At 40.2% G+C, this 13,148-nt stretch overlaps 1 protein-coding gene across 1 annotated transcript; it reads left to right on the top strand.

Moving 5' to 3' along the window:
* The first annotated feature begins 9,359 nt into the window (after window positions 1-9,359).
* pmch (pro-melanin-concentrating hormone) lies at window positions 9,360-13,018 on the top strand. Its single transcript, XM_084711089.1, has 3 exons — window positions 9,360-9,737; window positions 11,362-11,503; window positions 12,818-13,018. Exons 1-3 carry the CDS (start codon window positions 9,492-9,494, stop codon window positions 12,865-12,867), a joined length of 438 nt encoding a protein of 145 aa, XP_084567215.1. The 5' UTR covers window positions 9,360-9,491; the 3' UTR covers window positions 12,868-13,018.
* The last annotated feature ends 130 nt before the right edge of the window (window positions 13,019-13,148 follow it).

The following is a 13,148-nucleotide window of genomic DNA, read 5'->3' on the forward strand; positions in this document are numbered from 1 at the left end:
AGGGTTTGAATTTGGCGTGCTTATGCTGGGACATTTATTATGAGAATGAATGAATGAATCTGCCTCTTTGAGTCTGAGCCAACTCAACAATGGGGAACGGAAGCCATAATGTCGTTACAGACTTGACAAAAACACAGGTTTTACCTCCATGAGCATGGAAGTTGCTAACCTGTTTTGTTCCAAAGCAAACAGCCTAACGTTAGCTGGGCTAATTAGCTAGTTAAAGTCACACAATAACACAAACTAACCAATCAAGGCAGCAATAGGGAAGACTGGGTGCAATCAAAACATTTCTTTTTACATTTTCTTTTATATATCACAGACTGGCTCCTGGTGGGGGCAGTTGTAACACTGAAAAATAAGTGTACTAACCCACTGTGCAATACTAATGCTGTGTTAACCCATCCTAAGCCCCAACCCCTTTTCGCTCTGTGCTCCAATAACAATTGAGCCAGCTTGGTAACTAGCTAGCTAATTTACATCAGTTGTTAGCTACTAGCTAGCTAGTTACATCTCATGGCTCAGTGGCTCCCAAACTAGGGGGCAGGCCCAAAAAGAGTTCAGGGGGGCATGGATGAATAAAGAACCACTGTGGCAGCTTATGTTAGCAAAACACCAGCTAACTAGCTATCTAATCATCAGTCATCAGCTAGCTGGTTAGCTAGCATTTTGCTCACATTAGCCGACTTAAGATGTGACACAACACACAAAATATTCAAAATATGAAAACAGAAAACCCGGACTGCTGAGCACCTGAAGTTGTTCATCAAGCAAGAATGAGAAAAAAAAATACTTGTAACAGTGTTGTTAAAAGAAAAGATGATGTAACACAATGGAAAACATGCTTCAGTCCAAATGTTGCAGACACCAAATTCAGAATGACTGTATGTTTACAAAAAACAGTAAGTGTATCCGTGAATCCGTTTCAACATTAACTTGTCTTTGTACTGTATTCAGCTGAATATAGGTCAAAAAGTTAAAATAGAAAGTAGGCGTTTATTTTCATTCAGATTCTTGTGGATGCTTAATAGGACACTCAGTCTTGATATCATGTCTGCATGTGCACTATTTCAAACCAAATTTTCCAGAAACTTCCAAGACATTTCAGCTATAGATGAAGCCGTGGCTGAAGCTGAGGCTCTGTGCATCGTGCAGGATGAAACTGAGCATACTGTGTGTGCTGAATGACAAAGTGATACTTCCTAAGAGGTGGCGGGGTCTGCCAAAGCAAACAGAGCGGGGCGTGGTGCACTCCGAGGCCAGAGCTGCGTGTTCAGCTCTTTGGAGGATGCTCGCAGTGACAGCGCCGGCCGAGCTCTCACTCATTCGCTGTCAGCACTTTTTAAACAGATGTATATAGGACAACAATCAAAACCCTGATAAATTGGCTCTCTGGCCGGCGCTCAGCAGACGGCGGCGGCGGAGATCAAAATGTGGAGCAGCAAGCAGCAGGGAAGGTTGGCGAGGTCCCGGTCATCGCGGCTACCCTGGATGTTATTTCATCCGCTTCTATGACTAATACAGAATCAATTATCTCACCCTAATGGTCCAATTGCAGACTGCAAGCTTGCAAGATTAAGAGTTCAAATAAATCAGGGAGAAATTGTGTGCAGAGAAACCTGGGCAGCGACCAAGCCATAACAAATAAGCCAATTATCAAAGTGAATACGGATGTATAGTATCATCCAGATGTAATTATTGTAAAATACAAACGTCAGGATGTCTTGAAAACGGGCTGTTCATTCTCTTATATGTGCTAATTTTGGATTACATGGAGTGCAACACAGAGATGTTTGGATAACCTCAAGAACCAGGATGGTTCTGGAAGGAACACAGTCCCGTTCCCATTGATCTGCATGCACTCAGGGTCTGGTGCATCTAAGGACACAGAATTTGGACCGAGCTCTGAAACACAATCTCTCCACACTCTTCAACTCCTCATCTTAAGCACACAATTGTCTTTTGAATGACCTTGTGGTCTGTTTTACTACACTCACCAATTTTACTACTTATTCTACTGGTTGTTTTACAGGAAAAGTGGTTGTAAGGCTTCATCAGTCTTCGACCATTCATTTTTTTCCAATAGGACACACAGGATTTCCACTTTGCTGGGTTTAACTTTTGTTCTTGCTGTTGTCAACTCAGCATTTGTTGTCTCTAATCCCAAATATACTCATATCCTGAGGCTAGCATCCAGTCTTGGCAAGCGATGAGTTGATCATGACAAATTTACAAGTAGCCTTGTGTCACATTTTACTGTCATTGTGAGCCAAGGCCAGATGTAAAAAGAAATAGAGACAAGAGTCCAACAAGTGCACCCGAGGGTGCAAATCTCATTTTAAATTAGAAGGGTCAGTGGTGATATTCAGCCGTGAATTTATCCACTTGGAACAGGGATCTATTTGTCTATTATCTCTATTTTGTTAGCCATTTGTGCTTGTTACGCAACCTTTTATTACAAGCAGTAGAAAACAGGTCGTTTTAGCCCAATTTTCTACACTGTAAAACCAAATGCTCACATTAATTAATTGTTATAAGTAGCAAAAACTTAAAAGTTAAACTTAAAAGTTTAAGCTTTAAAGAGCATGAAATAATTGTAAATATTATGTCCTGTAAAAAAAAAGTTGAGAAAATGAGATTTTCAAGTTTCAAAGTTTTGAAACTTTTAAAATAACTAAAAAATTTTTTTTTTCTTTTTCTGTTTTTACATTGCTTGTTGTAATGAGAGGTTGCACTAATTTCAGATGCAGCCTACGTCATTTTGTTCTGGAGCCATGCCTGTCCTTACATGTGCTATAGCATACGTCTCGCCGACGTCGGCCTCAGATCGTGCGTCGGCATTCTACTCCTGACGTCCGTAAATGCATCAGAGAAGCATCGGACCATAGCAGCGACATGGTTCGCCAGAGGGCGGGATTATGCGCTGCAGTTCAAAGTCTGCGATAGGTCAGCTGTGGATCGATACATTGCACGTTATCCAATTGGTGCCAACGGAACTGAGAGCAGGCTTTGGAGACGGAGAGGCAACTTCATGTCAGCCAGGACTAGTCTTCAGGTAAGCTCACTTAAAGTAGATATATAAAAAAAATATCTGTTTTATAAATATGACATACATGGTTAGCAAGATAAATCGGGATTTAGCAACATAAATTGTTAAGCCCTGACTGGGTATGCTAGCACAGGTGAAGAGCCCAGATGCCGACTCCTAACAGGCTAGCTAGCTAGCTTAGCAAACGTTAGATGCTTAAGACCTGACCAGCAAATGTATCAACTAGCTCTAACTTAATTTAGCCATTGCTGGGTAGCCATAAGTCTTTCCAGCACGTGAACAGTCTCCATCTAGACAACAAATCAGTGTTGAATTTGGGAAAGGGTCAGGTAACGTTAGTTAGCGTTAGCTGTTAGACTAGCTAGTAGCTGGTGGGCTTCGGTGTTTTTTTTTACAGCTGCGGAGTTAACTTCTAACTGGCAGCTAACGAAGGGAGGCTCTGCTCTGCTCTGTGTGTAAATATGACTCTGTGTAACATTTTCTTATAGTTTGGTGCTGGTTATGGACTGTTGTTGGTGTGTTTGAACTGTAAGTGAAGTTAATATCCACTTCACGTAGGTGTGTGGAAAACACAACAGACTCCAGTTGTTTCTGTCATGTCTCTCTTTAGTCATTGTCATATTACCATATTCCTATCACATGTAAGATGAGATATTATGAGATATGAGATATTTGCTGATAGAATGATTCGACCTGAATAAATAAAGGTCATAGAAGCTGTAGAGAGGCTACATCTACATCGGCCAAAGTTGTCTGGAGAGCATTTTTGACCAAATGCCGACGTCTTCCCAATGAGCAAACGCTCTCCATATGACGTCATGGTGATGCAACTTTATTCATCATGCCGACGTCGGCAAGACGTAGCCATGCTGTCTGGGATATATATATGTATATATATATATATTTGTCCTGATGAAAACACATGTGGTGTGAATATAATGTGTCCCAGTCTGGGGAGGGTTTTTAATATGGTCACTCTTAGTGAGAAGCTCCAATGTCGTGCTGCTGTGATCAGGGTTGCAAGTTGTATTAGAGAATCTTATACATGTTTGGGTTGTCAAATATGTTGTTTTAGCTTGAAATATGGCTGGATGTCCCTCCAGGTTTTCATTATCTATTGTCCCTTCAGTTGCGGATTAATCAGGAGGTGGTGAAATGATTTCTACAAGTTTATACGACCCTGTTCCCACCCTGAGTGTAACGTCAGAGGAATATAGCCGAAGTTGGCGGTGGGACTCGTCCCCTTCGTCCCCACAGCGGGAATGTTAGCAGCTAGATAAAAGTGTAAAAAAAAAAGTGTCTAAACCATTGGAGGAGATTCTCCCTCTTTCTCAATTTCAGTCGACAGTGGAAATTCACTGAGGCTTGATTATAGCAGGAGAGAGTGTTGGCTCAGCTGTGTGCTTTAAGAACCCATGATGTCAGAGCCTTATTTTCCTTGGAGAGACTCTCATCAGCTGCATTGTTCCAGGAAACCATGGTCTGTTCTCTGGGCAACAAAAAAATCCTGCCCAAAATGCGGTCCCACCAACACCACCCCCACCCCCCCACCCCACACACACACTTTTTTTTGCACCCGCATCTCTGCTGAATGCAGCACGCCGGCCTCTGGCACAACCGGAGCCTCTGCAGCACAAACACACAGATATCAAACATCACGCGTGGAGCATCAGTGCATCACATTTCCCTGGAACTGGAGCTGTTTTCCCCCTCTGCTGCCTGTGACAGTGTTTGTTTTTTTTCTTTCCTCTATATTTTCTATTAGAAGACGAGTGTCGGTGATGAAAGGCAGCGTGTTAATACAGGACGAGGAAATAATGTGTTGGCCCCCAGAGGATTATAAAACAATGCTGCTACTGATGTCATAGGGCCCAGACTTCTGAGGTCTCTTTACACACAAAGCTGTAGGCGGTGTGATTGAAATACAGCACCGGCAACTGACAGGTGATGCAAGCAGCTGACAGAGCTGATGAAAAAAGTACTCCGCAGCTTCCTGGAGTTCAAAATTTAAACCGAGCACAAGGCCGAATCAAATCTGGACACAATTACGGCTGCTTACAAACATGACCGCCCGTAAATCAGCGACAGCACCGTCAGTAGTTGAACAAAATTTACTGGCATCGGTCGAAGATTTGACGAACTCTGTTGTGGAAACATAAAGATTTAGTAAATAATGTTCATGGATACCCCCTGAATCACATCTGGTCCTCATAAGATTATTTGGCTTTATAATGCTCTTTGTTAGAGAATTATGGTAATGATTTCTTGTTTCTTAGAAGAGCAGTTACAAGATAAAGACTTTCACCTCGGTTCAGAGTTTATTTTTTCTGTAAATGCCAAGAATGCCGATCGAGCCCAAACTCTATACTAAAGAAACCTCTCATCTTCAGCTTCAAATTAAGAAAAGAACAGTCTAAGATAGAATTTTTTTCCAATTTGGTATTACAGAAGCAAATCCTAACTAACTTTAGGAATCTTATCTTAAGTACTTCCTTCATCAAGTAAGTGTTAGCTAATGCTACTGTTTGCTAATGTTAGCTAACACTACTGTTAGTGAACCTGTTAGCTATGTTGTTAGCTAACACTACATTTAGTTAGAAAAGCAATAAAAGAGCAGCCATACAGATTAAACAAGTTAGCTATCACTACTGTTAGCAAACACTACCATTAGCTACTGTTAGCAAATCTTGTAGCTAACGCTACCATTAGTTACTGCTACTGTTAGCCAACACTACATTTAGCTACTGTTAACTAACACTGCCGTTAGCCAGTTATTAAGTTAGCTACTGCTACAGATGGAGAACTGAAAATTAGAGTTATCCTAAAGTTTGGTGAGTTTATTATATTATTAAGATTTGGGGGAGATGAAATGATTGTGTAATGCAGTTTTCCCATCGTCAGTTAAGATAGGAACATTAACTTGGGAACTTTTTTCCTAAATCAGGTCCTAACCCTAATTACTATGGTTACCAAACAGCTAAGATAGGATCTACAAGTCAGGAAGTTCCTGTAACACGGTCCCTGAAGCTTTGGATCAGGTGGACTTGCATTGATTTCTGCTGTCTAAATATATATATATCTATATGTCTGTGTCTGTATGTCAGTGCATTAATACAGCTTGTATCAGGAGAAATATGGGAAAGGGGAGGGAGAGATTATCAGAAAGAAAGAGCGAGAAAGGTTACAACAACAGAGCATGAAGCTCACAAGTTCAGTTGTGCTTCTGCTGGAACGGCTGTGCCCCTGTGGACAAGTTCAGTCCTTCAGTAGAAGTCCGCGCCCTCCAACAATAATACTTACAAAATAAAGGTTGACCGCTCCAAGTAAAATCACTTCAGCTGAGTTCAATAGCTATTATTCATGTCCCGGTTCTCCGTCCTCTGTGCTACGGCTCCTGTGATGTTAATAAGGTAAGCTCTTTGAGCTGAGGAGAAGCCTGCGAGGAGCTATGTCAACATGGAGGCCCTTTGGTTTCTGCTTGCCTCCGAATTTTATCGTCAACTGATGATCGCCACCTTGGTGTGGGCGCTCATCGTACAAACGCTCCCAAAGGCTTGATTATAGAGCTGCAGCATATCAAATTCTCCTTTAAATGAATAGTTTAAAGGGATAGTTTGGATTATTCAAAGTGGGGTTATATGAGGCACTCATCCATAGTCGGTGTATTACCTGCGTTCCTCCAGTGAGGAGAAGCAAAGAGGAGCACCAGCACAGAAGCTAAGCAATGCACTGCTGTGGACAGGGTTAGCAACAAAATGTACTTTAGCCACCTAAAAAAGAATTTTAGTTTAAAACAGTCACTAAAATTATCAACTGATAATGAAGAAATAACCATTTTGACATGTTAAAGATGTCTATGTATTGTTTTGCAGAACTATCTACTGATGTTAGCATGCTAACCAGCTAGCCCTGGGCCGTTCTGTCTCTTTGTACCTTAAGAGGCAATAGTAAGTATAACATAAAGTCCCCGTGGGAGCCATTGTGTATCAATTCTGTACTATATTCCCTGTCGTGAAACTGGCTTCCATCGGTCTCTTAGACCAAACCTGGAGACTATCATTGTCTCATTAAGAGCTGATATATACAGGTAGCAGTCAGGCTAGCATCCTGGAAGCCACTTTAAGCAAACTGTTGTGCCTGTAGGCTTGATGGTCTGATTTGGAGGTTGTGTTGTGTGAGTTGATATCCCACTGAGTTGAGTTGTCCTGTGGTTGCTTGAAGGTAGCACTGACTGTAGAGCCAGATTTACGTTGCCAGATATTGTGTTGTTTAAAAATGTTGTCATAGCCATTGCTGTTTTGCCTGTAAGCTACTGTGGTGCTATCTGAGCCTTGATTTTATACATGGTTTGAATTAGACTCAACTAATAAGTGGCTTGGCCATGGAAATGTTGTTGTTACCTGCTATGATTTGTTAATGTTTTGCCAGATTTTTTCTTTTGCATGATCTGGCAAATAGGATTCTAAGCATCTGTGGCAAGTTGGCATTAACAATTTTGGCATCTTTTTTTGTCAAGACTGTCAACTGTTTCATCATGTTGTAATGAGTAAATTGCCCTCAAAGTTCTTTTTCTAAAGAAAAAAAATGTCTTTTGTTTGGTTACCACCATTTACAGGGAAAAGGAGAACCCATGTTGTTTTCCTGGGAATTCTAACCCCAGGTGATGTTCAACATTAAGGCCCATTAGCCTCATTACTTTGCCTCGGTTAAACATTTATTAGCCTTCCTGTTGAGTTGGATAAGAAGATTGCTTACCACTTTCTGAAATAACTAAATATGAGGCTACATCCATCAGTCTATTACCTTGGTAACAAAAGTTCAAAAGTTACAAAATCTGCCTACCAACACTTTTAAAGCAAAGTGATATATTACATATTGTTTGTTTAGTCCAAAAAAAAAAAAAAAAAAGGCTGAGTGCTTGCATGCTAATATAGCCACAATGATGAAACTGACATGCTGTTAAGGTGTAATGTTGCCAGAGTCACCATCTTCGTTTAGTGTGTTTGTGTGCGAACATTTGCTAATTATCACTAAACGCAGAGTAAAGCTAAGGTTCGTGGGAATGACATAATTTTGCCAAAGTATTAGACAAAGTAAAATTTGACTAGATGGTGCCAAATGCTACATTAAAGGGTCAAGTTATTACATTTAATTTTGAGTAATGAGCCCAAGTCCCACATTGTTGGAACCTCTGTATGCTATGTGCTAGGCTAGTCTGTGCTGTAACATTAATTATCAAATGTAGCTAACAATTGATGAAGTATAACTAGCTAGCGTCTGGCTCACTAAATATGTTGCTTTTATGTTGCAGTTAAAAGTTACTGAGGACCTGCAGAAGTGATATTTGCATCTTAAGTTAGCTAATGTTAGCAAAATGCTAGCTAACTAGCTAGCTAATGATTGATGTAAATTAGCTAGCTTGTTAGCTAACATTTTGCTAACATTAATTATGAGATATAGCAAACGATTTATGTAGATTAGCTAACTAGTCAGTTCTTTTGCTAACGTAGCTAAGATATGACTATACATGGCCATATATAAAAATAAATCATTTTAAAATGACAATAATTATAAATAAATATCCCATTTCAAATGTTATGGCCATCCATCCAATTTTATGTATTTATTTTAGATATTTTAGTCTTGACTAGAGAGACCAACTGAAAGCTAGCATTGCTAATAAAACTAAGACCTGGTTTTATGAGGGATGTGTGCCAGACTGTTTTCTTATGTGTTAATTAGTGAGCTTTAGAGATCCTGGTAGGCAGATTTTTTCTTACTATTAGACAGAATCGGGCTACCTGTTTTGCCACTTCCAGTCTTAATTTCTAAGCTAACTGCCTCCTGGTTTTGGCTTCATAATTAGCACACAGACATGAGTGGTATTCTTCTTCTTCTATTCTTCTCGTCGTCATCATGTCATTATTCTCACTGGTGGCTGACTGATGTTTGTGGATGGTCCATCACAGCCGTGTGCGGCTACTCATACCATTCAGAGAAAATGACTCAACAAGAACACTCATTGTGCGTCTTTCATGCGGCGCAGTCGGCCTTTGTCCTGTTACCTGCTGGGTTCATTTCAGGATGTGGATTTTAAAGCAAAAGGATCCACAATTCATTCCTGCCCTTTGACCTCCTGTGAGCCTTGTTGACACCACTCGATGATGTGGTGGTAATTACAGTCCTCCATGTTTCACCTCTTCATCCATTTTGAATACATCACAGGTCTAAACAGACAAAATAGAGCTATTCACCGTCTTTCTTTACGAAGGAACACTTTGCAAAGAAAGAATTATACCAAATTTCCTGTGACCTTTGCCCTTCAAGGTGGATGCAAAATGCCCCTTCTCTGAATATATAAGATGGTTGTGAGCCCAGTCTCAACAGTAGTTAGGTGAGGGAAGATCAGACAAAGACTGCAGAACTAAACATTGTAGAAACCATGATCTCCGTCTACTCTGTCCTGTACACTCTGGTGCTGTTCTCTGAGCTGAGCAGCCACTCAGTCACCGTAGCCATGCCCGCACCTAAAGATGATGGCGCGTTAGAGCAAGATGGCCTGGGTTTGATACTAGCGGACGAGCCGATGACCGAGCCCGCCGTGGTTAACCCAGTGTACAGAAGAAGCCCTGTGCTGGACAACAATGTGAGGGATGAAGATGGAAGCCCGAAAATCATCATTGTCCCGGTAAGTATCACATCACATTTGACTTTTTAAAATCTGAACCTGTTTAAAGGGTAACTAATAACTATTCATGGATAATAAGCCATTTTCTTAATGCATTATGGATCAATTTTATGAGAAGCCCTTGGGTTGCCAGGTTGTAAAATTGTAAAACCCCCTTAGCTCTTTAATTCATAAGGCATACTTTTCAAAATCTAGCAATCCAAATGTGTTACTTATTAAGTAAGAGATAATGTATAGTGAGCAGGTCATTATTGTGAAATAAACGCTGACAGGATGATTATTCCATAATAATGAGCAAAATTGAAGTTATTACGATATTGACGTGTGATTCCACTGAATAATTTCCATCGAGGAACATGCTGTCTTCACTTAGACAATTTTACAGAAAGGTACAGTTATGCTGTGTTACGCCCACAGTTACCTTGACTTTTGACTTTCAACTTTGGATCAGTTTATCCTTTAGCCTAAGATATGTGTGCCAAATTTGAAGAAATTCCATCAAAGCCTTCTTGAGATATCATGTTCACAAGAATGAGACAGACATGAGGTCACCCTTACCTTGAGCTTTGATCACCAAAATCAAATCAGTTTAGCCTTGAATCGAAGTGGACATTCATACCAAGTTTAAAGAAATTCTGCCAAGGTGTCTTTAAGACATCGCGTTCACAAGAATGGGACAGAAGGACAACCTGGAAATTTCCTGCCAAAGAAATAGTGCCTATGAAAACTGGTAGCAGCATTGTCCAAAGTACCCAGGACACTTATTTTTAGAAGTTGTCGAATTTGTCAATGTAATTTTTAGGGCTTTTTTGTCATTTAGGTGAACCAACCCTTTAAAGATTTTTAGCTACCAGCCATTTGAATTATCCAGAGTTGATTTATCCCAACTGACTGTATCTGGCTAGTGTCTGTTTGCAGCCATCGAACTCTGCCAATGACAGTCATGCATCATAACTATTCATTGTATGAGATTTCTTTCTATAAACAACCGCAGCTAACCATAGTTCAACAAGAACAAAGAGCACATTATCTCCATCCTGTGCCTGAACATTTGACCCCTTTCAATTGGTCACCGTCTACTGTTAAGTCAATATTTCATACACATCTATGAAAATCTTTTACGGCAGCGCTGGAAAACCGGGAAATACTATTAGCTGAAAAGGTCAAATGATCACAAGCCTATAAAGATTTATTGGAATCACAGTGGGAAGAATGATGATATATCTGTGCTCCCTCAAACGATTGGCCGCAATGTGTAAAGAGTTTATCTGGCGGCTGCGTCTCCTGTGTGTCATGAACATGGTGGTTATCTCTGCGGTAATGGGGAACAGGCAGCCATGATGGAGAGAACAAAGCCATCTGGGTGAACTGGGACAGTGGAAGAAAACGGGCCACTGTGATGTAGTAAAAAACGGGGAAACACATTTCTTCCATTTGGGGTTCCTGCGGCTTGGATCAGCTGGTAGATACAGATCCAACACCTGTGCTGCAAGTGAAAAAGATCATCTTAGAAAGCTGTTGCAAATTTTCTGCAGTCCGACGATCCAGAGTTCGGATCCTGCAGTGTGGAAGTGTGTGGTCTTAACGGTGTCACATCTAATCAGTGATCAATGCCATGTTTCAGGACCTGAGGCTGAGGGGACACAGCATTCGTGGGCTGAACCAGGCCTTCGCCCGGAGGTTTCCTCTGCTCACGGACCGAAGCTTGAGCCACGCCCCCGATGCACACAGTCTGAAAATTGATCGCAGAGACACTGACCTCGACAGTGAGTATCTGCAACCCCATTTTCTTTCTCAAAAACTTTCAGTGATTTGTAGAAACCGACAGATATTCAACTGAATACAGTGCAAAGACAAGATACTTAATATTCAGACTGATAAACTTTGTTTTTTGTAAATATGCACTCATTCTGAATTTGATGCCTAAAACATGTTCCAAAAAAAGTTTGGCCAAGGCATGTTTGTCACTGTGATATAGCACCTTTTCTTTTAACAACACGAGTAAAATTCTTCCTCATTCTTGCTTTATATTTGACTTCAGGTGCTCAGTAATCCAGGGTCAATGTTGTCATATTTTGTACTTCATAAAGCACCACACATTTTCAATGGGAGACAGGTCTGGACTGCAGGCAGGTCTTTACTATGAAGCCATGCTGTTGGAACACATGCAGAATGTGTCTTGGCATTGTCTCGCTGAAATAAGCAGGGACGTCTCTTAAAAATAGACGTCTGGATGGCAGCATGTGTTGCTCCAAAATCTGTATCTACCTTTCAACATTAACAGTACCTTAACATATGTGAGTTACCCATGATGCCATGGACACTAACACACCCTGATACCTTCACATACAGACATACGTAGATGCCACAATGTCCTTGTGGCTCTGTTATGTCGATCTGTGAACAAATACATATAAACAGGGAAGGCACATTTTTTCTGATTAAAAAGCTCTATAACTTTTATTGCTCAACTTATCTCAATGAGTGGTGTTACATTCAAGGTTTTATGATCTATGTGGAGTAAGGTGTCAGTCTTTTGTTGCTCCTCTGCCAACTTTTTTTGAAAAGTGACACTGGCATTAAATTCAGATGAGTGCATATCAGTCCCTCCAGGATTTCGCAAGTTGTTTTGGGGATTTTGTTGCAGCCTAAAATGCTTGATTTCACAGCAGCTTTTTGAAAAAAAAAAAAAAAAAAAAAAAAATTGCAGTGCATGTTGCAATATTAAGGGTTTTTTTTGCAATTAAATTGCAGGAGCAACTGAAAATTCCCCAAAAGATTATTATTTTTTTGTATAATTGATTAAAACAAAATCTGTACACCGCTCAAATTCTTTTCTTTCCCACGATAAAATAAAACAATCCAAAGGTGAATCAAAAAGGGTGAATAAGAAATAAGTATCTTGTCTTTGTACTGTAGTCAATTGAAACAAAGTCAAAAATTATTTGCAAATTATTGCATTATTTTATTTACATTTTACACAGCAGCCCAGCTTTTTTGGAATTGAGGTTATATATTATATCACAAGACTATTTTAAATGTCTTGATTTACTAACACCAGTCTTCTCTCCTTCTTCCAGTGCTGAGGTGTATGATAGGACGAGTGTACCGACCCTGCTGGGAAGAATAATGTTTCCCCCCATGTGTGTTGCTGCCCTCCTTTCAATGTGCTGTAAAAAAAATAAATAATCTTCCTCATGCGTTACACTGAAATGCATTTCCTTGTAGAAAATGAGTGCACAAAAATATAAAACAAAATAAAAGTTTATTAAAAAGGAAAAGTCTGCATCGTATTTACATAGTTAATGTCATAGTGAAATTTTACAGGTTAAATAGATCAACCATACAACTAGTGATTAAATACATCACATACATCGCGATGAAAGAAAGTACAGACCAGGGCCCCGTTTC

This window comes from Lutjanus erythropterus, chromosome 22 (assembly GCF_056507025.1).
Source record: "Lutjanus erythropterus isolate fLutEry1 chromosome 22, fLutEry1.hap2, whole genome shotgun sequence".
In the NCBI taxonomy this organism is placed as follows: Eukaryota; Metazoa; Chordata; class Actinopteri; order Lutjaniformes; family Lutjanidae; genus Lutjanus; species Lutjanus erythropterus.

What these genes read in the sequence shown, in the direction of transcription:
- pmch (XM_084711089.1), top strand. Translation starts at nt 9,492, where the DNA reads ATGATCTCCGTCTACTCTGTCCTGTACACTCTGGTGCTGTTCTCTGAG. An exon ending in CGAAAATCATCATTGTCCCG is followed by an intron (nt 9,738 to 11,361) that starts GTAAGTATCACA and finishes GCCATGTTTCAG; the next exon opens with GACCTGAGGCTGAGGGGACA. An exon ending in CAGAGACACTGACCTCGACA is followed by an intron (nt 11,504 to 12,817) that starts GTGAGTATCTGC and finishes TCCTTCTTCCAG; the next exon opens with TGCTGAGGTGTATGATAGGA.